We start from the raw sequence: 26,903 nt of genomic DNA, 5'->3' as shown, positions 1-26,903 counted from the left end.
GTGGAGAGCTGTGGCCGAGCACAAGGAACGAGGAACGGGCGGCGGGGCAGGGTCGGCGAGTGACCAGGAGAGGCGTGTGGCTCCCTGGAAGTCCTGCGGGGGAGCGTGTGAGCCGGGATGGGCCAGGCTGGGGTGCGGGGTGGGCGGGGCAGATGCCTGGCCCTGCCGACACATGTGCAAACCCCGTGGCGTCTCCAGGCCGTGGCCGGATGCGGGGGGCATGCGAGAGAGTAGAAGCAGGTGATGCCGGGAACACCTGGAGGGGTGGGCAGGACACCCCTGAGGTTACTCTGGGGTACGAGGAGCCCCTAACACGGCAACTCTCACTGAGGGGGGTGGGGGGGGCCAGGCCGGAAGCAGGAAGTTGTCAGGCAAATGATAGGATTTTGTCTCATTCGTTGCTAGGGTCCCAGTGACCAAAATGTCTTTTCGAAAAACGAGTGAGCACTTCATTATCTACTGGAAGATGGGAGCTAACGGTCCACATGCCACGTTCCACACCGGTGGCCGGACGTGAGCTGGGCCCGTGCACACGCCTGGGCACACTTTACCGTCGCGGCTCCCCGTGGTGGGGACTGCCTGTACCTGCTTGACAGATGGAGAAACTGAGGCAGACAAGTATAATCTGCCTCAGGTGACACAGCTGATAAGTGGGCAGGCCGGGCATGGCTGGGGTGGGAGTGGGGCCCACGTCAAGGCCCCAAGGTGTGTCCCTCCTGGCCCCAGGAGGCTCAGACGCTCTGCCCTTTGGGGCCCTGGGACCATTCCACTGGCCTTTTACAAAGTGCTGCCAAAAACTAACCACCTCACTGCCCCAGCCTGGGTCAGCATCTTCCAAAAACGGGTCCCCCAGGAAGGTAACGTGTCTTATCCCAAAAAAACATCACTACTGACAAACAAGTTTGGGGAAAAATGCTTCCTATTAGGCTTCTTGGAGGATTCCACACGTTAGTATGTTAGAGGCCCTGAGAAGTCCTGCAGTAAGAAACCTGCTCGGGGAGTGATCTGGAACTCTCTCCTGGGTCTCGGGCAGAAACGATCACCCCTGAAGTTTCACAGCGCGGCCGTCTGGCTGTCCCCAGCAAGCTGTCTGCAGGCGCTCAGGCAAGTCCACGCGCAGCGAGGCGCGCCTCGGTTCCCTCTGCAGGACAGGCCTCCTGCAGATGCCCCCTGCAGCTCGTCAGGCTCCGGGGCCTCGGGATCGCAGGCTCTCGCCATCCACAGGTTTACCAGCAGGCGGCCCGCCTAAGGGCAAAGGGGCCACGCCCACACGCAGGACAGCCGTGCCGGCAAAGGCCCATTTAGCGAATGCAGCTTGGCGGCAACGAGGCCAGCGAAAGCCGGCAGGTGGACGTGCTTAGAAACAGCCCCAGCCCGCCCCACGCCCACCGCTGGCTGGGGACCTCGCTCGCTCAGCAGAAGCGGGTGGGCGGCGGGAAGACACCCCGGGAGTTGGAGCAGAGCGGAGATGTGGAGTTTAAAGGTGCTAATTTTATGCACTGTAGGTACGTTTTCACTATAATTACACTTCAATCCATGTGGCAAACATTTCAGAGATTTCAAACGTCCTCCCCACCTTCCCAGCGCGGAGCCCGCGCTGTGAGAAAGTCCTTACCTTCTTCACCAGGCTGAGCTTGTCGGGCGCGTGGTCGAACAGGGTGTCGAAGGCGTCGCGCTCTGTGTGACATGCAGAGACATGGGGGAGGGGGGAGTTACGGACACATGCTGAGCTCCCACCTGACCGCCCCCCCAGGGGAGGGGCAGCGTCCCCCCCTCGGGATGGTCACACCTGCCCGGACTTGTCTAGTTCCTGCCTGAACCCCACGAGGTCCACGGAAAGATGCTCTGGGTTCCTTCCGGCTCGTCTTCCAACACGAAACACGGGAGCACGTGGACCTCCGTCCCCACCGCGCCGAGGCCAGGGCCTCCGTGGTCCCGCCCTCCCCCCCAACACACCCCTGTCGACCGGTGAGCCCATCAGTGCACAGGCCACAGGCCGCGGCTCGGGGTCGTCATGGCTGCTGCCCCCGCACGAGCCGGGCACCCAGAGGCCTTGGCCTCCAGCCCACCCCTCCCCCTCCGCCCCTCCCTCTCCCCGCTCCACCCCTCCCCCTCCCTCCTCCGCCCCTCCCCCTCCCTCCTCCGCCCCTCCCCCTCCCTCCTGCGCCCCCTTGCCCCTCCCTCCTGCGCCCCTCCCCCTCCCTCCTCCGCCCCTCCCCCTCCCTCCTCCGCCCCCTCGCCCCTCTCATCCGTCTGGCAGACGTGTGTCTCTCTCGCCTTCTCCCCATCCCTGCCCTGCCCAGAGCTCTCCGATCGCTTCTCATCGCTCTTAAAATTCATTCTCCCTCCCTTGGGCCCCTGGGACCCAACAGGCTCGGGGCCACGGGCCCCTGCCCCCCACACGCGCTGGCCCACCCTGACCTCACTCCACGGACAGACGGGCTTCCCGGCTGCTGCTCCTCACGCACTCACCACGGGGCCTTTGCACCTGCCGTCCACCGGCCCCCCCCTTCCTGCAGGTTGCTCCCAGATGTCAGCTCTCTGCGGGGCCTTCACTGACGTCGGGGAGGGGCGCCCGCCGTCACTCTGTCCCTTGACCCTGCCGCCCTTTCCGCATAGTGCTGCGCGACTGTGGCCCGATCGGTCAGCGTCTCCCTGCTGTCACGCGGTTCTCTGCCCCGCCTCTGGCTCCCGGACACCGAAGGGCCCACAGCCGGGGCTCAGGACAAACGCATGAGCCGGAGGGGACCCTGCCCCGCACTTTCTCTTCGGGGGACACGTCCCCCTCTGTGGGAACCTCTGCAGGGCCACCGTGTCCCCCGCCGACCTCCTCCAAGGCCAGCCCCGGCCTAATCCCACAGCCGCTCTCGGCCCAGCCTGGATTAACCAGAACCGGCCCCTCCCCTTCCCACGGTGACGCCCCTGGCACCGAGTCCACATGGCCCTCGGGAGGTAAAGGGCGGCCGGGGGCCTGGCTCTAGCCTGACGCCGCTTGGGGCCACATGAAAGCAGGTCAGAGGCGGCTGCAGGCGGGACCCCGGGCGGGAGGGCTGAGGGCTCCGGGCGGAGGCAGGGGGCCAGCTGACCCCCCAGCCCAACCCAGCCCAGGGAGCCTCCTCCGAGCCCTCGGGGGAGGGAAGGAAGATGACAGGCAAAGCAGCAGCAGGAGCCGGAAGGTGCGCGTGTGCGTGCGCGTGTGCGTGTGAGGTGCGCACACGCGTGAACATGCGGACGGGGTGTGCGCGTATGTCTGGGGGCGGGTAACCCAAAGGCCCTGCACAAGCCTCTCGACCGCAGCCACTGCAAATTATTTCTATAATCGTCTAAGTCAGATTATCCTCAATAAGACAGTCTGCTAAGGGGGGTGGGGTGGGGGGGGGAGCTAATCTTTACAAAGCAAAAATACGGATTTTGAATGCGGCTTGAGAAGAACCCCAGGAGCGGAGTGGAGCTTGACGTCAGCCGGGTATTTTTAGCTGGGCCACTGCTGGGCGCACAGTCAGGGCGCAAGGGGGGGCATCGGAGCAATAGCACATGGCTGGGTGGGCCCTTCCCGCACCCCGCGTGCCGGGCCTCGGGAACGAAAACAGGTCCGGGTTCAAATCCCGGTCGCCCCGCCTCAAGGTCCCCTGACCCCAGGCGGGCGGCTTCTCTCCCTGAAGCCGCTTGCTCCTCAGCCAAGGGGGTGAAAACGGCCCCTCCCTCCCCGCGGGGGAGCAGTTAAAGGGCAGAGGAGAGGGACACAGTGCCTGTCCTGCCCCCGCCCTGGGGACAGCCACAGAGATAAACAGGCAGGGGGCCCAGGTGACCGGACGCAGACGGGCACCCCGAGGAGGCACCAAGAGGACGGGGACCCCAAAAGGCCGGAAAGGACACAAGAAGGGGCCAAGCCAACCAGGGCGCGCCGGGGTCTGTCAAGCTCAACCTTTGGGCCGTGTGGCCCAGATAGAGCTGTTTTTGTTTGAGTCGACGTTTTTTAAACTGGAAGGTTCATCCCTAAGTTCCGAATTTCTGGCTTTTCTTGGCGAACTGGACGCTGGGGCCACGGCGAGCGCACGTGGCCACCTGGCGTCAACGAGCACCCACGGAAGTGGGGTGCGGACCGTGCGGTGGGTCCCAGACCCCGCCAGTCCCCACCGCCACGCGACAGAGGCCGAGGGGCAGCTGCCCGTTATCCCCTGATGGTCCGGCCACTGCCCTTTTTTACACTACTGGCCTGGTCCCTGGACGCACCCAAGTCCGGGGCCCATGGACACGGGGGTCAGAGGGCACAGAGAGGCACGAGGGACCCAGAGTGGCCTGTGAGGGGAGGACAGGAGGGGCCGGGCCCTGCGGGGCGAGGAGCCCAGAGGGAGGTGACCGGGAGCTGCCGTGTGTGACAAAGGGGGAGACGTGGGGGGAGGGGTGGGTTACGAGGAGATGGGGGGAGAATAAAGCCCCAGGACGGCCGGGCAGGGGGAGGGGCTGCCTGTGGAGAAAGGCAGCCAGCAAACCCGTTGCCATGGAGACCAGGCTGCAGCTCCCCAATTCCCCTGGGGAGGGAAGGGCCTCCCGCCCCACCTCAGCCAGAACAGCCGTGGTAGCGGAGGGTGGGGGGATGAGGAGAGGGAGTGGGGGGGGCAGGCAGAGCAGACCCCCCACCCAGCTCACGTGACAAACTGAGGCCCAGGACACGGCTCCTTGCAAGGCCCAGGGGTGACATTAGCCGAGGAGGGCCCGCCAGTGACTCTGGCAGCCGGGCTGCTGGCCGCTGTGGGCGATGGGCGTGGAGGAAGACGCGGTCCGGCCCTCGGGACGCTTACAGGTCGAGGTGCCACGTGAGAAGAGGAGGAAGGAGAGGTCGGGACCCCCGGACCGCCTGGTACCTTGTGTCTGCCAGGCACAGGGCCGGGCTCCAGGGGCGTAAACAGTGGCCTGAGGAGCAAAGCAACTCAGTCCCTGTGAGCAGAGAGGCGGTGACTCAGGGCGGGGGGCGGGGAGGGTCCCCTGATAAGCGAAGTGGGAGCCCGAGCTGGAGGAGCCGAGGGGGCGGGCCATGGGGGGTCAGGAGGGGAGCGCTGTAGGCGCAGACCGGTGCAGCGAGGGCAGGAAGGCCACGGGAAGGGCCACGGGAAGGGCCACGGGAAGGGCCACGGGAAGGGCCACGCGGGGAGCCAGGAGGCCAGGGAGCAGGCGAGGGCCAGGGGGTGACGAGGAGAAGAGTGAGGGGTTCGGAGGAGCTTCAGGAGGCCTGGCCCCAAGGACGGTGCCCGGGAACCAAGTGCGGGGGACCAGCAGGCGACCAGCACCAGGGGAGGGCCTGTCTCTGCAGGGCAGGGGCGAGAGGGGGCTGGAGACGCCCCCCCGCAGCCCTGCTGCGCCCGAGCCTGCCGGTCTGGGTAACCAGGAGACCTGGAGTTTGCGTCAGCAAAACCACCAGGGGGTGGAACTAATTGCCTGTCACCCACTAATAGCCTGTTTGCATCTCGCACGCATGCAAGAGCCTGAAACGGAACGAGGCTCGCTCCCCGGGCTTCGCGGCAACTTTGCCCCCACTCCGTGCTCAGCTGTCTCCCGTGCTGCCCGGCACGGGGGCTGGGTCCTTTCCACACTGCGTCTCACCCAGAGGCACCACCCTGTGCGCCGGACCCTGGAGGTCGCCCACAGCGCTGCCGCGGCCACTCGCCCGGAGTCCACTCCCTCCGCCACGGCCCCCAGTGGGACCGATTCGCCCCCAGTTCCCCAAACCTCAAACCAGGCCTGTCCCAAACACGGATGTGATGACAGACCGAAATCCACAGACGACGGTTTAAAATGCTCCGAGGGCCCCACGCTGAGCCTCTGCGACCCGTGGGGGTGGGAGCCCCGCCGTACGGCAGGTGCATTGCACCCCCAGACAGGCCTCCACTCAGACACGGGGCAAAGCCAGGCTGCCCGTGACGCCTGTCCACTCCGGGCGCCTGTCCACCCACGCCGGCCCCGTGAGCTGCGTGGCCTGTCTGGTCTGCGTCCTGAGCAGCTGCACAAGGGACAGTTGTCTTTTCTCCCTGCCTTTTTTTTTTTTTTTAAATAATAAAGACATTAAAAAGAACTGAGCCACTATTTAAAAAAAAATAGTGAAGACTAAATGTCCCAAGCCCAGCTTAAGGCCCACTTAAGAAAGCTTAGGGACAAATAATGGCGGCCTTTCGTCAGGTTCAAGACCGTCGAGAACACAGAGGGCGAGCGGCAGTGGGTGCGTCCTCAGTGCCCGTGACAACCCGAGTTACAGGGCCCGGTGGCCCCGCGGCCCCGGGACCAGCCCTGGGACCAGCCCTGGGCCGTCTGGCCCCCGAGGCTCGCCTGGAAGCTTCTATCTGGTTTCCACTTTGCTCACCTCCCCGCTCACTGGAGAACACGGTACTTGGGTCTTTCTGTTCTGGAATGTTCCCCCAAGCGGTGAGCCTGGCTCAGGCTGCCTCTGGCTGCGACCGACAGCCAGGGCCCCCCCAGCCCTGAGGGTTTAAACGCCGCCACCAGCTGTCCCTTTGTCTGCCATCCCTGGCTGGGACGAGGATGGGGTTGTAGGGCTTTGAATAGGGCAGGGGACAGCTCTTGGGGAAAGAGCCGCTGAAAGCCGACAGTCATGACCACCCCGTAGAAAGAGGGTCGGGTCCCAGGCCAGCGAGAGCGCTCATTTCGTACCCCACGTCATCTGTTCATGGCCTTGACTAACAGAGGGCTGAAGGACCAGGCTGCCCGACACTAAGGAGGTCTGTCGAGCTGGAGACTTCAAGGCATAATGACGGCATGAAAGGACCTCCTATAAAGAAACTCTCTCCCGGCAAATTACACTCCACACTCAAGCCGACACTTGCGCCCTCCCTCGTGGCCGGGTGCCACGCTCTGTGCCAGTCCCTGCTGGCCCCGACACGGGCCACATCCGGACTTTCCCTGTCCTCTCTCACCATGCAACCTTCCACCTGCCCCGCCGCCCTCAGCACTCGGCCCCTCCCGGCTCTGAGCGGCAACCACGAGCCACAGCGCGGGGCCCACGGGGAACCACGCGCTTCCCCAGGACTGCTGCCCCACCCCCAGGTGACTGCGTGAACCCTGGGGACTCCCAGGGGCAGCCCCCAAAGCGCCCTGCGCCCACAGCCCCACCCCCAGCCGCACCCCTGGGGTTACTTACCGAACCGACCCATCATCATCCTGCAAACAAGAACAGGAGAGAGTCATCAGATGGCCATTCAGGATGGGTTAATGAGCAGCAGGATGGAAGCCGATGCAGGGGGGGGGACCCCAAAGTCGGGGCCCCGAAATGCCCCGTCGAAAGGCTCAACGGAAGCCACGCTTTGACCACCTCTGCCCCGGCCCGATCGCCGGCGGGAGGCGCTGCTGTAGGCTACCGTGCGTGTGCCCGAGGTCACCAGCGAACCGCCGTCTTTATTCCGAGCGCCTCGTTAGCGCCACTTGGGGAGGGTGACACATCGTGACAGTGGCGACGACACGGAGAACATTTCAGCGGAAAACGGGCCCTCCGCCGGCCGCTGACCGGTGAACTTGGAAACGCCAGCGTGCGGGCCGCCGCGCCCCATTTCCCTGAGTAAACGCGGCACACTTCGAGGGAACCGTGACGCTAAGCGCCCTGAGGGGCCGAGACCCGGGAGGAGGGGAGCCCGGCTTCCCCCCGAGGACGTCACACACGCAGACGCACGGACCCCTCCCGGAGAGGCAAGGGGGCCTTTATTTTGTCCTCCAAGTCCCTCTAGACGCAAGTCGTTCGCCTCCATCTCATTTCACAACTATTCTCTTGAGCGCCTACTAAGTGCGGGACACAGGGACACAAATGAACCCCACCAGCCCTGCCCTCGTGACGCCTGGTGGCGAGAGAGACTCCTAAGCCCACATTTGCACACGACCCGTGTGTGTGCGCAGCGTGGCTGACGTATAGGAGACGCTATGGGAAGCCAGCCGCTCCTGCTTGCAAACGGGGAGGGCTTCCTAGAGGAGGTGGCCTCAGAGCCACCGCTAGACAGGGAAACGGGAAGAAGGTCGAGGCCCGCCGGAAACGGAAGCTGGGCCAGGCTCGTGCTCACGCGTGATTATCCTACACTTCCACGCAGCTCTGTGATGATAAATGGAAGACCTCCCCCTTCTCAAGACTTGGTGTCTTCCCGGCCGGTTGAATGATACCTCCAACCTTATTAAAATTGTGACCTTATTTAAACAATTTAAAAATAAGAAACAGAAGGTGGATCTTCGGTGCTGTAGGAGGGGCCTGCGGGGGGCTGTAGCGGCTGCCCGGTCGGCACTGGGCCCCATCGCACCGGCTGAGGCCACACAGACGGGCCGGGAGACAAGGCGGGGGGCTGGGCAGCCTCTGCTGGAAATCGCTCCCCACCCTCACATTAGGGTGCTCCCCTCCCCTGAAATTCCCTTAGGGCCACACAGCACTTCCCACATTCCTATGACATATCCCTTCTTACCAGCTGGACCACCAGCCCTCAAGGAGAGAGACACCTCGGCCTCCGTGCCCAGCGCCGGGCCCTCTGCATGCTGGTCACTGCCGGGAGCTCAGATGACAGATCCCGCCACGGCCCTGACCCCTCTCTGCCCCGCCCTCCCCACCAGGAGATGGCTAAAGACCGGGGGGGGGGGCCTTCCCGCCCCACTGGGATGGAGCTGGCGGCTCCCATCCCCGCAGTCTGGCAGTCCGTCTCCCTACCCTCTGATCCGGGCTGGTCTTGTGACTCACTCTGACCCACAGAAGGCAAGGACACAGTGTGGAGGTGCAGGGTGCCCGTGGCGGCCCCCTCTCTCTCAGAACCAAGCTTCTCAAGGACAAGGGGCAGGAGAGGACCACTGTTGTCACCAACCATCGGACTAGCTAAAGACCGGCCCAGCCGAGCCCGGCGTACGCTGCCGACCACAGAACTGCCATCGGATAAAACAACGGCCATCTCGAGCTGCTCGGTTTCGGGGTGCTTCGTTACCCCATCAGGGATGAGACACCGCCCTGCACCCTGCTCTCAGTGCCTCTCGAGCTGCCCCCTCCTGCGCTAAGGCCCGCTGTCCCTTGCCCTCCCTCCCCACCCCTCCCCTCCACGGGCTTGGAACAGACGTGGACATGCACCAGGCCACAGGCCTCTGCCGTTCGCGTGACAGCTCCCACGCCGAAAGCGGCTTCCTGTGCCAGCTCCAAGTTTTGAAAGACCATACAGGAATTCACGGCACGGTAATTAATCACTCCGCCAACTGAGTGGGCGGGTTATCTGAGCCGACCCGTTTTTAATGCTCGGTTTCTTCTGAAACAGGTTTAGTCGAGAGGCACAAATGCCATGAATTTTAAAGATGCTTCGCGGGGGGATTGTAAGGGCCTCCAAACACCACACACAAAATATGCCATCTGATTTGCTAATTTCAGTCGATAGGAAGCCTTTTAGGCTTCGAAACAACTCGCCCTCTGGTCTTTAATCCAAAGGACAAAGCTGGCTCGGTCCTGTCAGTGGCAAGTTCTAGCTTAGACCCCTCGGGGCCGTGGGTCCCTCTAAACATCTGAACACCCTCCCTCCCTCCCTCTCTCTCAACATCCTGAAAGCCCCCTTCTCACGTAAGGAGTGAAAAGTCCACAGGCTTCGGAAAATAACCCAGTTCTCACATCAAACACCTTGAAGGTTTGAGCGCGCTCACTACACGGAAGTTCAGCGTCTTAAATCTCTCTCCTCGTCCTTCTCTTCCTTATAAGAGATTGTGATCGACCGTATTTTTATTTGTTTATTATTCTGTCTCACTCCAGAAAAGGTTTCAGGCAGCCTGAGCAAGTTCTGAGTCCTTTGCCATACATATTGGTTTACTTTTCTCTTTGGGAAGAAATAGATCTGAAAATCCTCATCCAAATGTCAAACCAGTCTGCGATTCTGCCCTTCCCCTGCACCTCCTCACACACACACGCGCGCACACACACACGCATGCACACGCACACGTGCCCCTTTAGAGACTGTGTGGAGTGGGGAACGCTGGGGCACAGGCCTGCGGGCAAAGCTCATCCGCAGCTGGAGGACTGTTGAGTGGACAGTGACCCACGCGCGTCCAGGGCCCCGGGTGCCGTGGGGCCTGGAGGGCTGGGCAGCGGGTCTACTTACTCTGTGCTCGTGGTCAGCTCCTCTGTGACATGGCTGGAATGCAGCAGGCCTTCCCGCTTCTGAAAACCCCAGAGAAACAAGTAAACACACAAGCCCTGAGCGGGCAGAGAGGGCAGCGCAGGGGCCGTAAGGGACAGGGCAGCTGAAGCCGCGTGGAGATGGCCGGGGGCCTGGGGACCACCGTGGAGACGGTGAGAGAACAGAGAACGTCCAGGCCGCGCCGGTGGGTCGGCCGCAGGTGACCGCAGGAGGGTGACCCCTTTGGTGGCGGGAAGCTGTCCCCCGCCCTCCCCACCCTGGGTTCTCCATGTTGCCCTTAGAGCCGGCAGCTTTGGGGGTCTTAGGAGAAACCCCCAGCTCGCAAAGGGCCCCCCCACATCCTACGTCTGGGAAAACTGAGGCGCACTGAGGGACAAACACAACGGGAAACACCCAATGGCGTCACGGCCCTGCCCGGGGTTGGCCGCGTCCCCAGAAGCCGTGCCCATCCGGAAGCTCAGAACGGAAGCTCACGGGGGAACAGGCTCTTTGCAGATGTGATTAGTTAAGATGAGGTCACAATGGACCAGAGTGGGCCCTCGATCCTCTGAGTAGCCTCACGAGAGAACAGAGACAGAAACGGACACAGAAGCAAGAGGCCGTGTGACAGCCTGGGGGCCGCGGGGGGCCACCGCGGCCAGCAGAGGCCCCGTTCAGACCGCCGGCCTCCGTGACTGCCAGCGGGCGCCGCCTGCGGCTTGAAGCCGCCCCGTTCGCGGTGTTTTAGAGCAGCCCGAGGACAGGGACGCGGCGTGTGACCTCCCGGAGCCTGGGAGGTGTGAGGGGACGAGGGTCGCGGGGGGTGGCCCGCCGGGCCGGCTGCCAACACGGGACCTCAGGGTGGAGCTCGGTGGCCGGCCGACCCAGCCGCCTCACGATTTGAATCCCTCATGGGACAGGGACCTTATTTTCCACGGGGATGCCGTGGACGCCGCTCGAGAGCCGAGCTGCCCGAGCTTTGCTGAGCTCGGCCTCCAGCGAACTCTCGCCGCGGGTCCTTGTGAGTGACCAGTGGCCACCGGGGCCGGCTGGTGGCTTTGCCACAGCCTCAGGCTGCCTGGTGCTCAGAAGAGCCCCCGAGGGAGGCCTGGAGACCTCATACTCCCCAACTTACACATCGCGCCGGGCCCAGGGCCGGGCATCAGACACAGGGAACTCTGCATTTTAAAGGTTTGTCATATAATCTCAGTTTTAGGGGGCCAATCCCAGCAGCTCAGAGACATCGAGCCATGTCCCAAGGCCACACTGGCAGGTGATGAAGGAGGCCCCTGCCCTCGGGCCTTCCTGCCACCAGCGGCCAGATTCCTTGCAGCTGCCCCCCTCAGACTGGATAACTGGGTGGGGAGGGACAGGCCCGGGGCCCTCGGGGGCGGCCTGGGAGGCTGGCTGAGGCCTGAGGCCTGAGGCCTGAGGCCTGAAGCCGGGCCGTCCCGGCCCCTCCTCCACCGCCCCTGCTCCCTGCTCTGACTCATCCCGCTTTGGCCATAACCCTGATCGGGGCGGAGGACACACCACCCACCGCTCGCCCGGGTCAGGAAAACTTCCCGAAACCCAAACGTTTTCCTTGGACCGAACTGCAGGCCGAAAGGACGCGGCCCAGTTACCGAGCTGTGGGGCCTGGGTCCGGCGCCCCAGTTACCGAGCCGTGGGGCCTGGGTCCAGCACGCATGGTCTGAGCGCCACGCGCCACGTGTCCTCGGGAAGCCCTTCCTGGCCGGCCGCCTCCTGTCCCTGTCACCAACGCTGGCCACAACCACGCCTCCTCAGGAAGCGCACAAGGGCGAAAGGCCAGGCAAGTCTCGCTAGAGGCCAGAGACAGCATGCCCCCTCCTCCTCCTCCCCAGCAGGGTGGAGGCGAAGCCCCCGGGGCAGTGGAGGGTCGGGGGTTGGGGGGCTGCGGAAAACACAGAGCCAGCCAGGGCCCCGCGGCCGCAGACACCATGGGCCCCATAAGCTGACAATGCAGCGGGGAGCGTGGGCCGGACGTCCGCGGTCACTCAGACACGCAGGGCACGTGGGCTCCCAGGTGCCCCTTCAACGCCCTGGCAGAAGCGGCTGTCCCCCCGCCCCCCCCCCCGACCCGAGTGTCCCCGAGAACCAGTGCAAGGGGCCAGGTACACAGTAGGCGCTTAATACACGCGTGCTGGACAAACCCTCGCACACAGAGCCAGGGCAGGGCCTGTCCCCGTAAACGCGGGGCGGGGGGAACCGCCAGGAAAGGCCGCTGCGCCCCCCGCGGGAAGGACCCGGGCCCAGAACGGACGCGGGGGGCGGGCGTGACGCGGCCGCGTGTCCCCTGCCTCGGTCCCGGCCCTCGCCCCTGAGCAGCGAGCCCGTCCAAGGGGCCGGAATGCCGACCGCTCGGCTCTGCGGAGAGATGGGCGTTCTCTTCAGAAACGTGGAAACCTGAACCGCAGCACCCCACGCCTCCGGCTCGGCCTCCCCGCAGATCAGCGCCATGGTTCCGGCCCCGACCACTTATCTCAGATCCAGGAGCGACGGGGGTTTTGTCACGAGGGAAAATAGGACGTAGTTGCTTGGGGGAGGGAAAAAAAAGAAGAAAAGAAGAAGACGGAGGAGGAGGAGGAGGAGGAGGAGGAGGAGGAGGAGGAGGAGGAGGAGCAGCAGCAGCAGCAGCAGCAGCAGCAGCAGCAGCAGCAGCAGCAGTGGGGAGAGTAGGGGTGGGGGAGGGGAGCGGCCCGGTGCCTCTCCGGCAGAGGCAGAGTCGCAGAGTCGCAGAGTCGCGGGCACGCCCGCCCCGCGCGCGCACACTCACCCGCACGACCACCACTTGCACGGAGACGTGCTCGGGGAGCCGGATGGGGGCCCGGAAGTGCGTGGCCAGGGACACCAGGAGGTGGAGGGTGGCCACCAGGTTCTTCCCATGAATTGCTGGTCGGGGGGAAGGAAGAAGGAGTTAGTTGCTTTAGATCCGGTTAAGCCGGATCCCGAGCCCGGGTCCAAAAGGCAGCGGAGCCGCTGCGTCTAAACGAGATCTCAGAAAAACCACGGGGGGAACCCCCGGGCCTCGGGAAAATGGGGGCGCGGACGAGCGTCCTGAGCGACCGCAGTTCTAGAGTCTAGCTCTTTCTTTCCTGTCGGCCTAAGGTGACTCCTGGGACTACCTTTAAAAGCCTGGTGCTTTTAAAAGGAGAAAATTGGGTGGTGATAAGGAGAAACTGGCAGGAGGGTAAAATTAGCACAAGAGAAGGAAAACTATCACCAAAACAAAAAAACAAAAAAAACAGGTCATCCCGGCCCCTTAAGTCCTCACGATAATGTGCATTATCATCTCTGGCGCTTGAAAACCTCTCCCTCTCTGAAATCAACGGTCCCCGTGAAGGGAGGCTATCAAGGGCCACAGTGCTTTGGGGACGTGAGGCGGGGCCTCGCATGCCTGGGTCCCAGGGCCATCCCCAGCTCGCCAGGGCCTGGACCAGGTGTGAGGTTATCACGTGCACCTGTGCAGTTTACGAGGCACTCGGTTCCCCACGCACAGCCCACGACGTGAGCCTGGGTCTGTCCAAGGACTCGAAGCCGCAAATCCGGGGGCCGATCCCACGGCAGCCACCCAGGCGCCCACGGGGCAGGGGGGGCCCCCGAGCCATGCCGGGACTGCCCCGCCCTGAGGATGAGGGACGGGGAAGTGACACGTATAGTTCTTCACCTCCCCAGGTCACGCTTTGGCTGGAGATTCTGCGATGTCTCATATTTCTGGGACACAGTCCGGAGGCCAGCGTGACCTGCTCCCTGAGGCCCTGCTTGGGGGGGGGGGGGTCCTCAGGACCATAGCTCATCTGGTGTTGGTGCCTTTGGTATCTGGGGCTGGATCCCTTCCAAGAACCCCACGGAGCTTCTCCTGGCTTAAAACCTGAATCCCCAGTCTTCCTCTGGAAGTCTCCCTTGATCCACCCAACCAGAAAAGACGCCCCTTTATTCTAAAGCTCACGGGGCAGGGTGGCGGGGGGGACAGAGAGAATAGAATGGTGGGCACGGCTTGGTCCCTTCTCTAGGGGACACTGGCTTTCCCCTCTCCTAGTCCCGTCTCACAGAGCGGGAGTGTGAATGGGGTTCCTTAATGCAAGGCTAGAGCCAATGACCAATGACCTTGAGCACGGGCTCCGTCTCCCCAGCAGCCGCTACTCACAGTCCACGGTCCACTGCAGCGCCCAGCCGTGGGGTCGCAGCAGGTCATGCACGGCTTCCAGCACCGTCTGCAGCTTCTGTTTCTGCCCTATCTCGGACTGTGTCACCTCGGCCACATTCAGCTTGCAGTCCGCCAGTTTTTCTGCAACGAGGACGGGAGCAACAGGCAGAGTGTCAGGAAACGCGGGAGGGACTCAGGGCCTCCTGGTCAACTGTCTCCCCCGCCGAGTCCCAGGGTGGAGCTGGTCCCCCACAACCGTGGGGAGCTGGCCGGATGTGGAACGCAGAACTCTGAACTTTCAAGTTCATCTTCCTGAGCCGATCACTCCACAATGAAAAGGGGGTGGGTGGGACGCAAGGTTAAAACCACGGGCAGAGAATGAACAAAACGATGCACCGTGTGGGGGGGTGGTGAGCCGCCGGGCCGGGGAGGGGTGCGCGGAGGCTGCGCCAGGCTTCCCGGAGCGGGGAGGACTTCGGTAAGAAGATGAGACAGGTCTGTGTTGCCTCCCCCGGCCCCAGCGCACTCCGGCCCCCACCCTCGTTGCTCCAACACTCGGGACACCAGGACACGGAGGACAATTACACAGGCACAGATACCTGCGGCTGTTTCATTGCCCGGGGGGAGCAGGGAGCGACCCGCAGGAGCCGGACAATAACTGTCACATCTGCCCGAGAGTCCGTTACCGGGACTGAGCGCCAGCTGCGGCCCGTGCGCCTGCCTTTCCCTCCCCTCGCTGGGGCGCCCGCCCGCGGAGGCGCCGGGCCGGGGCGCGCCCTCTGGTCCCCTCCCCTGCGTTTGCTCTAAGACCTAAGACTCGGCGTTTCCTGACAGCTGTCTCCTGCAAAAACAGAAGGGAGGCCGCAGAAAACCGTGACTCGCGCACGGAGAGGCGACTGCGACCTGCCGGGGGCGGGGCCCCCTCGCCGCGCGCCTTCGGTCCCCAGCGGCTGTCGCGGCCAGCACGGATGGCCAATTTTGAAGGCTGTCACGTCCATGTCACAGCGCCGTAAAGGCGGGCCCGCCGTGCGGCTGCTGCCTGGCAGGCGGGGGGCCCCAGCGCGGCTCAGTCTAAGGCGTTTCCGCTGGACGCGGCTGCTACTTCGACCTTCTCCCTGCGCGTCCTGCCCTCCCCCCATCAGAACAAGAACACGCGCTTTCGATGTTCCCTTGCGGATGCTGTAAGGAGGCGGCGAAGCCCGCCGGGCTTGGGATGCCGCACGCGTTCACGCGTGCGTGCGCGCGCCCGCTCACGGCGTGGTTACTGAGCCCCCACTACGCACCAGGCACCGTCCGAGGGCTGAGACAGCACAGGCCGGAGCGGGGGCCGAGCAGGGAGACGGCCCCAAACAGCGGCAGGGTGGGGCGCAGGAGCGCCGGGGCGAAGCGAGAACCCAGTAAAAGGCACCCTGTGGGGGTGGCGGGGGTGCTCCCGCTTGTCCCTTTCCATTTCCCTCCATCTGTAACTGAATCACCCACAGCTGTCTGTCCAACGAGCACCCTGACAATACAGAGCAGGTCCCCAGGGGTTCAGCAGCCAGGGACAGAGCAGAGTGGGGGTGGGGGTGGCTTAGAGAAGGAAGGAGGCTCACGGAGAGCCGGTGGTCCGAGAGGCCCTCCCACCGGGAGGGACGGGGAGCCCAGCGTGCCTCTGCTGTCCCCCAGCCAGCCCTGCAGACTGGACACGGCCAGTCACCAGGCGGAGGAGGATGGACAGAAACTGCATTCGTCCGCTCGGGCTGCGGGAACAAAGCACCAGGGACCGTGCGGCCTGAACAAAGGAAATCTCTTCCTCACAGGCCTGGAGGGAGAAGTCCAAGGTCCAGGAGCCAGCGGTCAGCAGAGGCGGCGTCCCCGGGTCCTCCCGCGGTCGTCCCTCTGCGCCCGTCTGTGCCTGCTCCCCGCCTCTTACAAGGACGCGTCACGTGGGCTGTGGGCCCGCCCCGGTGACCTCGGGTAACTTAGCCCTTTAGAGCCCTGGCTCCAAACACAGTCACATTCTGAGTCGACATGTGAAGTTTGGGGGAACATGCTCAGCCCGTCACAGGGCCCGGGAGGCTGTGCCTGGGAGCTGCCTGAGGCGGGGTCTTCGATGGCTCTACCAAGGCGTGAAGGGGTGCAGGAGCAGCTCGAGGCGGTGCCATGGCCAGGACCCCCATCTTCCTAGCACGGAAAGGTGGGGCGGATTCTCAAGGGTGGCAGGCAAACGGGCGAGGGCTGAACGCGGGGCTGCGAACGCACGAGGAAGGGCCCCGTCCTCGGCACGGAGAGGGGCGTGCCCCTTGGCCAGAGGCGGGATGGCAGCTACCCGGAAACCCCTCCCAGCCCGGGCACCCCGCTCGTCCCACCAACGGTCAACCTTGGGGGTGATGCCGCAAACCGGAAGTCACACCCGCCACGTGGCAGGGGGCCCGACAGCTACTTCGGAATCTGTTCTCAAGGAAAGGGGCACATCTGGGTCCTGGAGGTGACTCACGCTTGGCAGGCTTAAGTGACCGGGTGCAGAGGTCCGTTCTCTTCTTCATCTCCCTGGCTCCCGCCTTCTCCGTCCCTCCCAAACGCCAGGCCCCCCTGGCTCCCCTCGCTCACCCTGGACCCTTCACACCCTTCGCCGGCTCGCTTCCTCCTGCCCGCTGAGGCTGACCGCCCAGGGCTCAGCGCTCAGACCTCTTCTCTCTCGACAGACGTACCGAAGTCTGCCTTGGCCTCGACACTCCGCCGGCATCGATTCCCCTTTGGCTTCTGCCTCCGGAAAGCCGAAGAGTCAGATGCCTCCGTCCTGGCGTCCCCGGGCTCGGGGACCCCGTGGTCACGTAAGCCGCGCCTCATCCACGTCACGCCGTTCACGAGACCAGGCAAGACGTGCTGTTGCTCCGTGAACAGCCGCAGAGTCTCCTCCACGGTTCTTTCCCCCGGCCAGACAAGGTGGCAGGTCGACCCGCTCGGCGCACGTCACACTCCACAGCGGCCTCATCAAGCACGTATGCGAGATGCTCACACGGGACGGCACTGCAGCCTCTCCGTGCCGGAAAGGCTGCCTGAGCCACGGCCAGCATCCTGTTCTGCCCTCCAGAGGACGCACCTGCTGCGCAGAGGCCACCGCCCCGGGGCACTGCCCCTGACTGCCCAGCCCCTCGCGGGCCGGCCGCTCTCCACCACAACCCTCCGGCTTTCCTCCGAGGGCTTGTCGCTCTTTTTAGGCCTCCATTTGTGTTCGAGGTTGAACCACCCCATAACACTTCTCCTTCTTCCCTCCAGCAGAATGCGTCGCAGGTGGGTGCGGTGGGGGGGAGGGGCACCTCCCTCTTGCTAGTTCTGTGTCCTTAGAGCCTAGATCCACACCTGCCACACAGCAGGCCAATGAGTCTTCGTTCCACAAATGAAATGACCAAAACAAACATGAAACTTTTGCCCTCCAAACGTACTTTGTGAGAATTGGCTGAATAAAGACAAAACAATGTGTAGGCCACCAATCACTGTGTCCTTCGGTGTGAGTTATGCGACCCGGTTTCCCTCCCTACACCCTATCAGGTTTCTCTCCAAGATCAGATGGTCTGTAAGAGTCATGTGCTGGGCGTGGATGGCCCGTGCGGGGCTTGCAGGCCCCGTGATGGGCGTGCAAACCCCGAGCGGAGCGCGCAGGCCCCGTGCAGAGTGCGCAAGCCCCATGATGCGCGCGCAAACTCCGTGCGGGGCGCGCAGGGCCCATGATGGGCGCGCAGGCCTCGTGCAGCGTGCGCAGGCCCCATGATGGGCGCGCAGGCCCCGTGCAGAGTGCGCAGGCCCCATGATGGGCACGCAAACCTCGTGCGGGGCGCGCAGACCCCGTGCAGAGTGCGAAGGCCCCATGATGGGCGCGCAGGCCCCGTGCAGAGTGCGCAGGCCCCATGATGGGCACGCAAACCCCGTGCGGGGTGCGCAGGCCCCGTGCAGAGTGCGCAGGCCCCGTGCAGAGTGCGCAGGCCCCGTGCAGAGTGCGCAGGCCCCATGATGGGCACGCAAACCCCGTGCGGGGCGCGCAGGCCCCGTGCAGAGTGCGCAGGCCCCATGATGGGCGCGCAGGCCCCGTGCAGAGTGCGCAGGCCCCATGATGGGCACGCAAACCCCGTGCGGGGCGCGCAGGCCCCGTGCAGAGTGCGCAGGCCCCATGATGGGCGCGCAGGCCCCGTGCAGAGTGCGCAGGCCCCATGATGGGCACGCAAACCCCGTGCGGGGCGCGCAGGCCCCGTGCAGAGTGCGCAGGCCCCGTGCAGAGTGCGCAGGCCCCATGATGGGCACGCAAACCCCGTGCGGGGCGTGCAGGCCCCGTGCAGAGTGCGCAGGCCCCATGATGGGCACGCAAACCCCGAGCGGGGCGCGCAGGCCCCATGATGGGCGCACAGGCCCCGTGCAGAGTACGCAGGCCCCATGATGGGCTTGCAAACCTCGTGCGGGGCGCGCAGGCCCCATGCGGAGCGCGGAGACTCCATGCGGAGTGCGCAGGCACCGTGCGGGGCGCGCACACCCAGCTGGGAGGGGGGCAACGCTGAACCCGGGCGGCAGGACCACAGTCCATGAAGATGCAGACGCCTTGCTCTGTGGTTCCAGGGTCACCCCTCCCCAGCCCCCTCCTGTCTGCTTTACCTCAGTATCTCTCTCCCCTGAACAGAGCCCCCTAAAACATCAGGTCCCTGACTCGGTGTCCCCCAACGCATCCCTGCAGCAGCCCAGACTCAGCTTGCCCCGTCCCCAGCAAGTCGCCTCTGTTACAACCACAAAGGTAAGCCTGGTCTCACCCCGGCCTGCCGGCCCCACCCAACGCTGGGGGCCGGGGTCTCCCGTGGACCTTCGGGAAGTGTGTTATCCCACCTACACGGGGGTCCCGAGCCCTCGAGGCCACCCTCACAGAGCATGTTGGACCCCGAAAATACAACGGAGCTTCCTGGGGACGAGAGCTGTTCCGCAAGCACCTCGTCCCTTCCGGGGTCCTTGGATGGGGCCGAGGCCAGGAGACGCTGAGGAATACTGTTTCCTGCGAAAGGAGCCGGGACCCTGGAGACCAGGGGACTGCGGGGCACCCGGGCAGCACACAGCGACCGCGTGCGTCACCCCGAGGACGCGAGGCCTCGGCACCCCGCCCCGTCTCTTCATTCTTTTGTCTTTTCTAAAAACTGCCACTTATCGATCCCAGCGAGGGCGGCGGCCCCCTGGACCGGGCCAGCGCTGCGCCGTGCCCCATGCCCGCGAGTCCCGGAGGGGCCGCGACGGTCCCCAGGCCACAGAGGTGACGAGGGCTGCCTGCCGTCTGTCTGCACTCCATGCCGCTCCTTCTCCCCCTCCCCAAACCGTGCCCCACTCACAAAACATCCACGCGGACTGGCCCGGCCGCCCCTACGGTCCCCACAGAGCTGTCGCCGGGCCTGAGGCACTCGCAGGGGACAGGGAGAGGGCACAGGCCGGCAGGGAGGGCCAACCCGGCGGAAGCAGTGCCCGCTGGCGCCCCATCTCCGTGCCCCCAACAGCACGGCAGCCGCAGATGGTTCTGGAAGCCATGTGTGACCTGCTGCAGCCCCGCGGCGGGGTGCTCTGGAGCAGCAGCGAGAGGACAGGCACCTGACGCCCAGGGAGCCACGGGCTCAGGGCCGTGGCTTTAGACTGCTACTCCCAGGTCAGGTGACCAGCGGTGCGCTGCAGAGACTCGTGTCCAGCCCCGAGGCCGCCCAGCGCTGCGGCCCTTTGTGGGGTGTCAGGGCGGGGCCGGGGAGGCCTCGCTCCCCGCCGACTCACCCAAGAGCTTCTGCAGCACCTGGCCGTCGTACAGGTCCTCCTCTAGCTGCTTCACGATGATCCTCTCCTCCACGAGGACGTCGTTGATCCAGTCAGTGAGGACCTGGGAGAAACGCGGGCGTCACCACCGCGGCCGCCGGGGCAGGGACCAAGGTGCCCGCGGCCCGGGGGGCCGGGCCAGGCAGGGCCGGAAGGGCAAGCTTCTCCCAGCCCACAGGGTGGGGCGGGGGGCTCGCCCACCCCAGCTTGCCAGGGCGTCCCGTGGGAATTCATGCGACCCCAACAGAGGTTCAGCCACTGCCTAGACTGGGCCTCCCCGGGGAAGTGGGGGAACGCTCAGCCAGAGGAGGGGGGGTGCCTGGTGGGGGGTTAAAGGAGCAACTGTGGGCAGCACTGTCCATCACGGCCCAAGGCAGTGCGGGCAGGCCTGTCCCCTCCCCTCCCATGATCTGCGCCAGACGGCCCCGGGTCCCCCTGAGCCTGAAGCTGACGGACACTTGGGCTGTGGCCCCTTTCGGGCTGTCGCGGGCAAAGCTGATGTGGACGGGGGTGTCCGAGTCTCCACCTGGACTCCTGCTCCCCTCTCTAGGCCTGGCTTCCTCGTAAGCCTTTTCCCAACAGCTTTTTCCCATGCTATTCACTGGTGATCGGTTATCAAAGGAGATCACGTCAATCCGCTGAACAGATTCCATTTGGCCAATGCTGCTCAAGGCATTTCTTCTCCACGAAATAAAACGGACACCTGAACGGATCGGCTCCATCGAAAGCATATGTACGTAGTCCGTGATTTTCCTGTACGAGCGAAACTAATAAGACTATCTAATTGGGGTCAATAACCTCGAAGAGGGGGAAGCTGATGGCCCCACCGAGAGAGGGACGAAAGGGCACGGATCCAGGACACAGTGTTCCCCATCTCTGTTGGACACACGCCACCTGCCAGATTGGCCACAGAGCAGATTCCTGTGAAGTCTGTTCTATCTTCCTACTAACTCGGAACCATTAAACCAGGCACCCCATCCCGCGAACAACAGAAGTAAAAATAAATTAAAGGAAGATTCAGAGGAAGAAAGAGGTGAGCGGCCCCTCGGCATGCTGGTCTTGCTGAAGCCGTGCCCGAAACGTGCCCCCCGCCCCCAGCCCCAGCGTGGGTAATAGCACTGCCCAGTGACGGGCCACCAGCCCCTCCGCACCAAGCCGCCTCCCCTCCCGGCTTTGTCCTCTGCTCTACCCACCCTTCCAGCTTCCTGGGGGGAGGGGGGTCCTCCTTGTCACCTCCTTCTCTTCCCAATCTTTAATGCCGCGTTCCCGAGGCTGTGCCCTGAGCGACCCCCTCTTCTCGCTGTCCCCTCTCTTCTCAGGCCAGCTCCCGCCCCTCCCCCGTGACTTCCAAGGCCACCCCGCACCCGGAGGCGCACAGCCCCGCCTCTGCTCAGGCGTCCCATGGACTCTGGTGACAAACTCCTCCCCACAACCCTGCTCTTTTCCTGAGGGAGCAACCGGACCCCATCTACCAGCATCAGGGCCCCGCCACCTCTGCCTCCTCCCTGACTGGGTCCACCGCTCACCACCTCCTGTCCCACCGCCCTTGTCCAAAGCACCGCCCTGGACCAATGCCACAGCCCCGACCGAGCGCCCCGGCTCCTCGCTGGCGGCGTCAAATGCCGCATGCTCGCCTCTGCCCCAGGGCCTCTGCACATGCTGCTTCTGGCACCCGAGCTCATCCGCCTCCCCACTGCCCGTCCGGCTCTCACTCATCCTTCACGTCTCAAGCCTCGGCACCGTTCCCTGACCGCCCCCCCCCACCCCCACCCGGGCCGCGTGCCCCCACCACGGCTCACGGCACCCACGTGCCTGCTCCCTGACCCCGTTCACGGCAGCGATGTGGACACATCTTTGTCCTGATGTCACAGAAGGTGCTCAAACCCACCGCAGGGCTGGCTGCCGACCTAGGAAGGTCTGTGGCCCACGCAGACGTCTGGCCCCAGAGGCTGCCTGGCCCGGGGCGGAATCCTGTTGGAAAACGCCAGGCAGATCCTGTTTCTGCTGGGAAGAAACTGGCAACAGTTCCCTCTGCATCTCTGACCTGGTCAAAGCCCAGATACAAAAACCACAGACGGAAGGGGGTGAAAATGAAACCCCTCGCCATGGGCCGGCGGGGCGGGAGCAGCTCCGGGAAGCAAGCGCAGTCCGCCGCCCCGTGGAGGTTCGGTCCCCCCCGGACACCTCTCGGTACGTCCCAGGCCACCCGTCTGCATTCTCTGTTTCACAAGCCTTTTTAAAGACAGCACCAGTCGTGATTCTTAGGGACGTCCTCATTTGCAAGCCGCGGATCCTGCGGGCAAATATCCAGGGCGTATCTTAACGATGCCCTTCGCGCCATGCCCTCTGGGCACGTGTTTCACGAGCCTGCTGTTAACCGGGATAAAAATTTACTTTTCCTTCGCTTCCTTCTGAATGATAATCAGGATCTGCCGCCTGTCTCTCTCTCCCCAAACGATGACGGTTATGTTTTCCTCACTTCCCAGCGGGCACGTCACTACCGAGCCCTGGGAGGACAGGGGCTCGGTGCCACCGGGCGGGGTGGCCAGAACGGGCCACGGGGCGTCGCCACGGGCTCTCACGGCACCGCCTCCCGCAGGGGGGCATCTCATGCGCCCAATTTTCACTATGGAGAAAGCGAGGACGAAAACAGAGCCTAACCACCAGGAAGACCCTCGCCCCACAGACTGGGAAGTGAGCTGCGACGTCTGCCCCTGAGAGAAGAGTGGACGCCGAGGACAACGCGGTCAGCGCTTCGGACCAACGCGCTCTCGAGGGCAGCGGCCTCGCTGTTCACTCCGGAGAGCACGAGAATCGCCGTTCCTCCCGACGCAGGTGCTTAGAAACACAAGGTATCGCATCTCTACCCCGCCACCGGCCCAGGCGGCTCGAGCCGTTCCCCTATCAGTAACTCACGGCGCTTCCGGAAGGTGCTACAGCAAATGACCACAGCACGAAACCCCAGAAGGAGACTCGGGGTGTGTCTTTCGGGCTCTCGAACCCACAGGCTCCTTCTGTCACTTCCATTTTTTTTTTTTAGGCGAGGCAGCCCTTGGTTGACCTCACAGATGGCAAGGACCTTGTCAGCTTACAATCCCTTATGTTTTAAGCCCACAGCACCTGGTCTTCCTAGGTGGTCTCCCACCCGAGTACTGACCAGGCCCGGCCCTGCTTCGCTTCCGGATCAGACCGGACCGGGCGTGCTCAGGGTGGCCTGGCCGTGGACCTCCTCACGTCACTTCTGAATCGGTGCCGGGCACCTGCTCCGCGTCCTCACAGCCCGATGCCGGGGGCAGCGCCTGCCAGGGCGCATTGACGGGGACGCTTGGGCCCGATCTTACGCTGGACGCAGGCGCCCGCCCGCTTCCATCGGAGCTGGGCTTCGAGTCCAGAACACCAGAGCCCGGAGCCCACCCCGCCCTCCGCCCTCAAGCCACGTTTTATGCAATGGAAGCTCAAAGAGAATGTCTGAGTGAACGCCAGACCCGGGGTTATTTGTATGGAAGCAGGCAGCTGTTGGCAGTCCTGAGGCAGTGGGGTCACGGGGGGGGGGGGGGACAGCGGGGTCATGGGGGGCCAGCGGGGTCATGGGGGAAGTCTACAGAAGGGGACGGAACAGGGGAAAGACAGGGGTGAAAAAAAAAATGAGTGCCGATCACGGAGAACAGAGAAAGACCTCGGAAACGCCCCGCCGGTCTCAAGACCGGGACGTGGCCAGCGATCGGGATGTCACTCTGACCTCGCCCCGACCTACAATCGGGATGTCACTCTGACCTCGCCCCGACCTACAATCGGGATGTCACTCCGACCTCGCCCCGACCTCGCCCCGACCTCGCCCGACCTGCGCCGGCCTGCCCACCAGCCTCTCTCCACACCAAACACAACTGCGGCTGAGCCGAATCCCTACCAAGAGCCACCACCAGGAGGCGGCCTCGCTGGGGCCTGCTCGGATTTAATCAGCCAGGACCTTGGATGATCAGAGTCTCCGGTGCAGGGAGAATGTCCTGGAAAGCAGTAAGAATCCCACGGTGAAGAGCAGGAGGTGTGTTGTCTGGACCCCGTACCCAAGGAGTGCCCTGGGGCCACCCCACCCCCCCAGAGCCCCCTTCCCCAAAATTTGGATCCTGCAAATGAAAAAGACCAGCTTTGTCTTTAAGCCTCACGCCCCCTTGGGTGGTTCTGACGTGCAACCTCGCACCGGCACTGCCCGGCCAACACACACATCCGACACGCGTGACTCCACACATACAACATGCGTGACTCCGCACGTCCGACACGCGTGACTCCGCGCGTCCGACACGCGTGACTCAGCGCCTCCTTCCACCCAGGGCAGAGCACTGGCCGGCGGTGTAGAGGCCCCAGTGGGGCTGGACACCTGGGAGGCAGGTGCTCCCGCTGTGACCCCGACCCCTTCCATGGCTCCCTTCAGCCTCCTCCCCCGCAGGGCCCTGCGCCTGACGCAGCCTCGAGGCCCCTTTCACCAGCCTGCGGGGTTTGCTCCTTCTGCCACGAGAGCCTGACGCCCGAAAGCTTCGCCCCGACGGGTGCGTTCCAACCAAAGCCCCGCCTCACCTTGACCAGCTCCTTGAATCTGGGGTTGTCCTTGGAGGTGGGGTCGATCATCGTGCGCTCCTCGTTCTCCTCTGCCGGGGACAAAAGTCAGGGTCAGTGTTTGCGGGCGCAGCAGGCATGCCGGGGGCGGGGGCGGGGGGGAATGGGGAGTGGGGGTGGGGACCGGTGTCCTTGCACAAACAGCGAGATGGACCAAGAGCAGAGAACCTTGTCATTTCCTCAGCAAGGATGAGCGGAATGGTCCCACCAGCCTGGGGCGGGTAGGTGACCACGGTAACTGACCCCACCCCAAAGGCAGACGGGGCGTCCTGACGCCTTCGCCTCCCTGAAGGGGCCACCATCGCCTGCTGTCATTCTGCAGGCCTCGCCCCTCCCCGACGCCTACCTCTGGCACAGAGATGGGGGCCTACGGTCGTCTTTCCTATTCTCTCTATTTTCTGAGGCCGTGACATCTTGGGGCCTTGGAGACCTACAGAGACTGCGCCTCCCAGGGCTAGCCATTCCCAAGAGAGCCTAGACCCCCACTGCGAGTGCCTTTCACGCACAAACCGACCAGAGCCCGTACACTGGCCACCTGTCTGGCTGGGCTCCAACGGTCCCAGCCGATAGATAGCCTCTGCCTGATCGCCGCAGGGCCGGACACAGACGACTGAAGACGTTTACGTCAGGAGCCCACTGTGATTATTCAGAGCAGCCAATCCTAAGCCCACCTACCCCGCCCGCCCCGTTCCTGCCCATGGAAACCACAGGAAGCTTCTGCCTAGACGCCCCTCGCTCCCTCGGCCTCCTGCCCGACCCTGGGGCTACCCCGTGTGGCCCCGCCTGGCCCGGCAGGGCGTTTCCCCCACCGCAGGTGCCATGAGTATAGCGCACTGTCTCTCAAATGACCGCCATCTCCTGACCTGTTGGCCTCGCCAGACCAAAACAATAGTTAAGACTTACGTTTCTAAATCAGAGGAGGAGAAATCAACTTGCCATCTCCTGCAGACTTTTCTACACAGCTAAGAGCCCAGATGCTCAAATGCCACCCGGTGTGATGTCTGCTCAAAACGCCGTCGCCGTCACACCCCTCTGTGGCCAAGTGCGCGCCACGGGAGCACAGCTATCCCACGAGAGGGAGAGGGCGGGACCCACCGTACCTAGCAGGGTCTCCTCGGGGTGAAGGTCCACCGCGGCGGGGGACAGTGGCGAGTTGATGGCATTTTTGCCTTCTTCCTGCAGGTCGCTCACTGTCGAGCAGAAAGAAAAAGGAAGAAATGGTGAGTGCGCATGGGACACCGCGGCGTCACACGCTGGCAGGGGAAACGAGAAAAATCAACTGTTTTTTTTAAGCATTTAACAAACATTCCTAAATGGCTCATTGCCCAGAAAAAGTCTGGGAAAAAAACGATCGGAACCGAGAACTCGTTCCGCAAGTCTTCCCCCTCGCCGACCGTTTCCCCAGCCCCGCCGAGCCCTGCCCGTCTGTTTCCCCTGCTCTTTGGAATACGTGACTAAGCCGAGGAAGCTTCTGGACGCTTCCAGATCTGCCCAAGGCTGCTGGGACGGACAAGGCTCGGATCACAGCGACGGGGCCTGAAAAGCCGAGGCTGCCCTCCCCGCCCTGGAGAGCGGCATCCTTCCCACACCGCGGACCACGGCTGCGGAGGCCCCTCCCGACACGTGCACGGCCACGTCCACGGGGACAGAACCCCGATGGTCCGAAGACAGGTGACCACCATGGTCAGGAGACCTAGAACCTGCAACGGACTCTAACAAACCGGACGCGGAGGCTTCGAGTCGCAAGCGCCAGGACCCCCCAAGCAGAAAGCGCCAGTCGTGCATGTGTTGGGGTGCAGCGGGGGGAGCATCGCAGGGTCCAGAGGCGGCTGGAGGCACAGCACAGATCTCGCGGTGGCAGGAAGGGCCCCTCCGTCCCCACAGGAGAGAGACCCTCCCGGAGAACGCCTGGAGTCCCCTCCGCCCGGGAGCCAACCGCCCCTCGGGGCTAACACCCTCGCCTTCAAAAGCATGTTTCCTCTCCTGGCTGCGACTGCGGCTTCCAGACCCAGCTGCTTGTCGGATTCCGGGCTCAGCCCCAAGGCCGGAGTTGAGGGATGCAGGGCGGGCCCGGACACCCGCCACGGTGGGCAGCCCTGGGTGAGAGCCAAGGAACACCCGTCCCCGATCGCACGCCACAGAGCCGGTCCTCTCCCGCGGTGACCTCCAGCGACAAGCGTCTAGGCTGGTTTGCCTAG

The 26,903-nt window shown here is 64.0% G+C and overlaps 1 protein-coding gene, 1 long non-coding RNA gene and 1 pseudogene across 4 annotated transcripts in view; 1 reads left to right on the top strand and 2 right to left on the bottom strand.

Moving 5' to 3' along the window:
• PARVB (parvin beta) overlaps nt 1-26,903 on the bottom strand; it is a 79,797-nt gene that overhangs the window by 10,130 nt on the left and 42,764 nt on the right. For all 3 annotated transcript variants that reach the window (XM_016135749.2, XM_036237634.1, XM_036237635.1), the window contains exons 2-9: nt 25,806-25,895; nt 24,667-24,737; nt 20,056-20,158; nt 14,290-14,430; nt 12,919-13,034; nt 10,104-10,162; nt 7,151-7,170; nt 1,616-1,677 (exon numbers count right to left, since the gene is read on the bottom strand). In XM_016135749.2, the coding sequence (XP_015991235.2) occupies nt 1,616-1,677; nt 7,151-7,170; nt 10,104-10,162; nt 12,919-13,034; nt 14,290-14,430; nt 20,056-20,158; nt 24,667-24,737; nt 25,806-25,895 (662 nt within the window). The remainder of the gene's footprint in view (nt 1-1,615; nt 1,678-7,150; nt 7,171-10,103; nt 10,163-12,918; nt 13,035-14,289; nt 14,431-20,055; nt 20,159-24,666; nt 24,738-25,805; nt 25,896-26,903) is intronic.
• On the top strand, nt 10,173-17,762 carry LOC118613812. Its single transcript, XR_004955916.1, has 2 exons — nt 10,173-10,341; nt 16,974-17,762. It is a non-coding gene; the product is annotated as an uncharacterized LOC118613812 (long non-coding RNA).
• Nucleotides 23,203-23,320, bottom strand: LOC118614679 (annotated as a pseudogene).

This window comes from Rousettus aegyptiacus, unplaced genomic scaffold (genome assembly GCF_014176215.1).
Source record: "Rousettus aegyptiacus isolate mRouAeg1 unplaced genomic scaffold, mRouAeg1.p scaffold_m13_p_2, whole genome shotgun sequence".
Classification (NCBI taxonomy): Eukaryota; Metazoa; Chordata; class Mammalia; order Chiroptera; family Pteropodidae; genus Rousettus; species Rousettus aegyptiacus.
The sequence above is the reverse complement of the archived record's forward strand: the minus strand, read 5'-3'. Positions and strand labels throughout refer to the sequence as shown.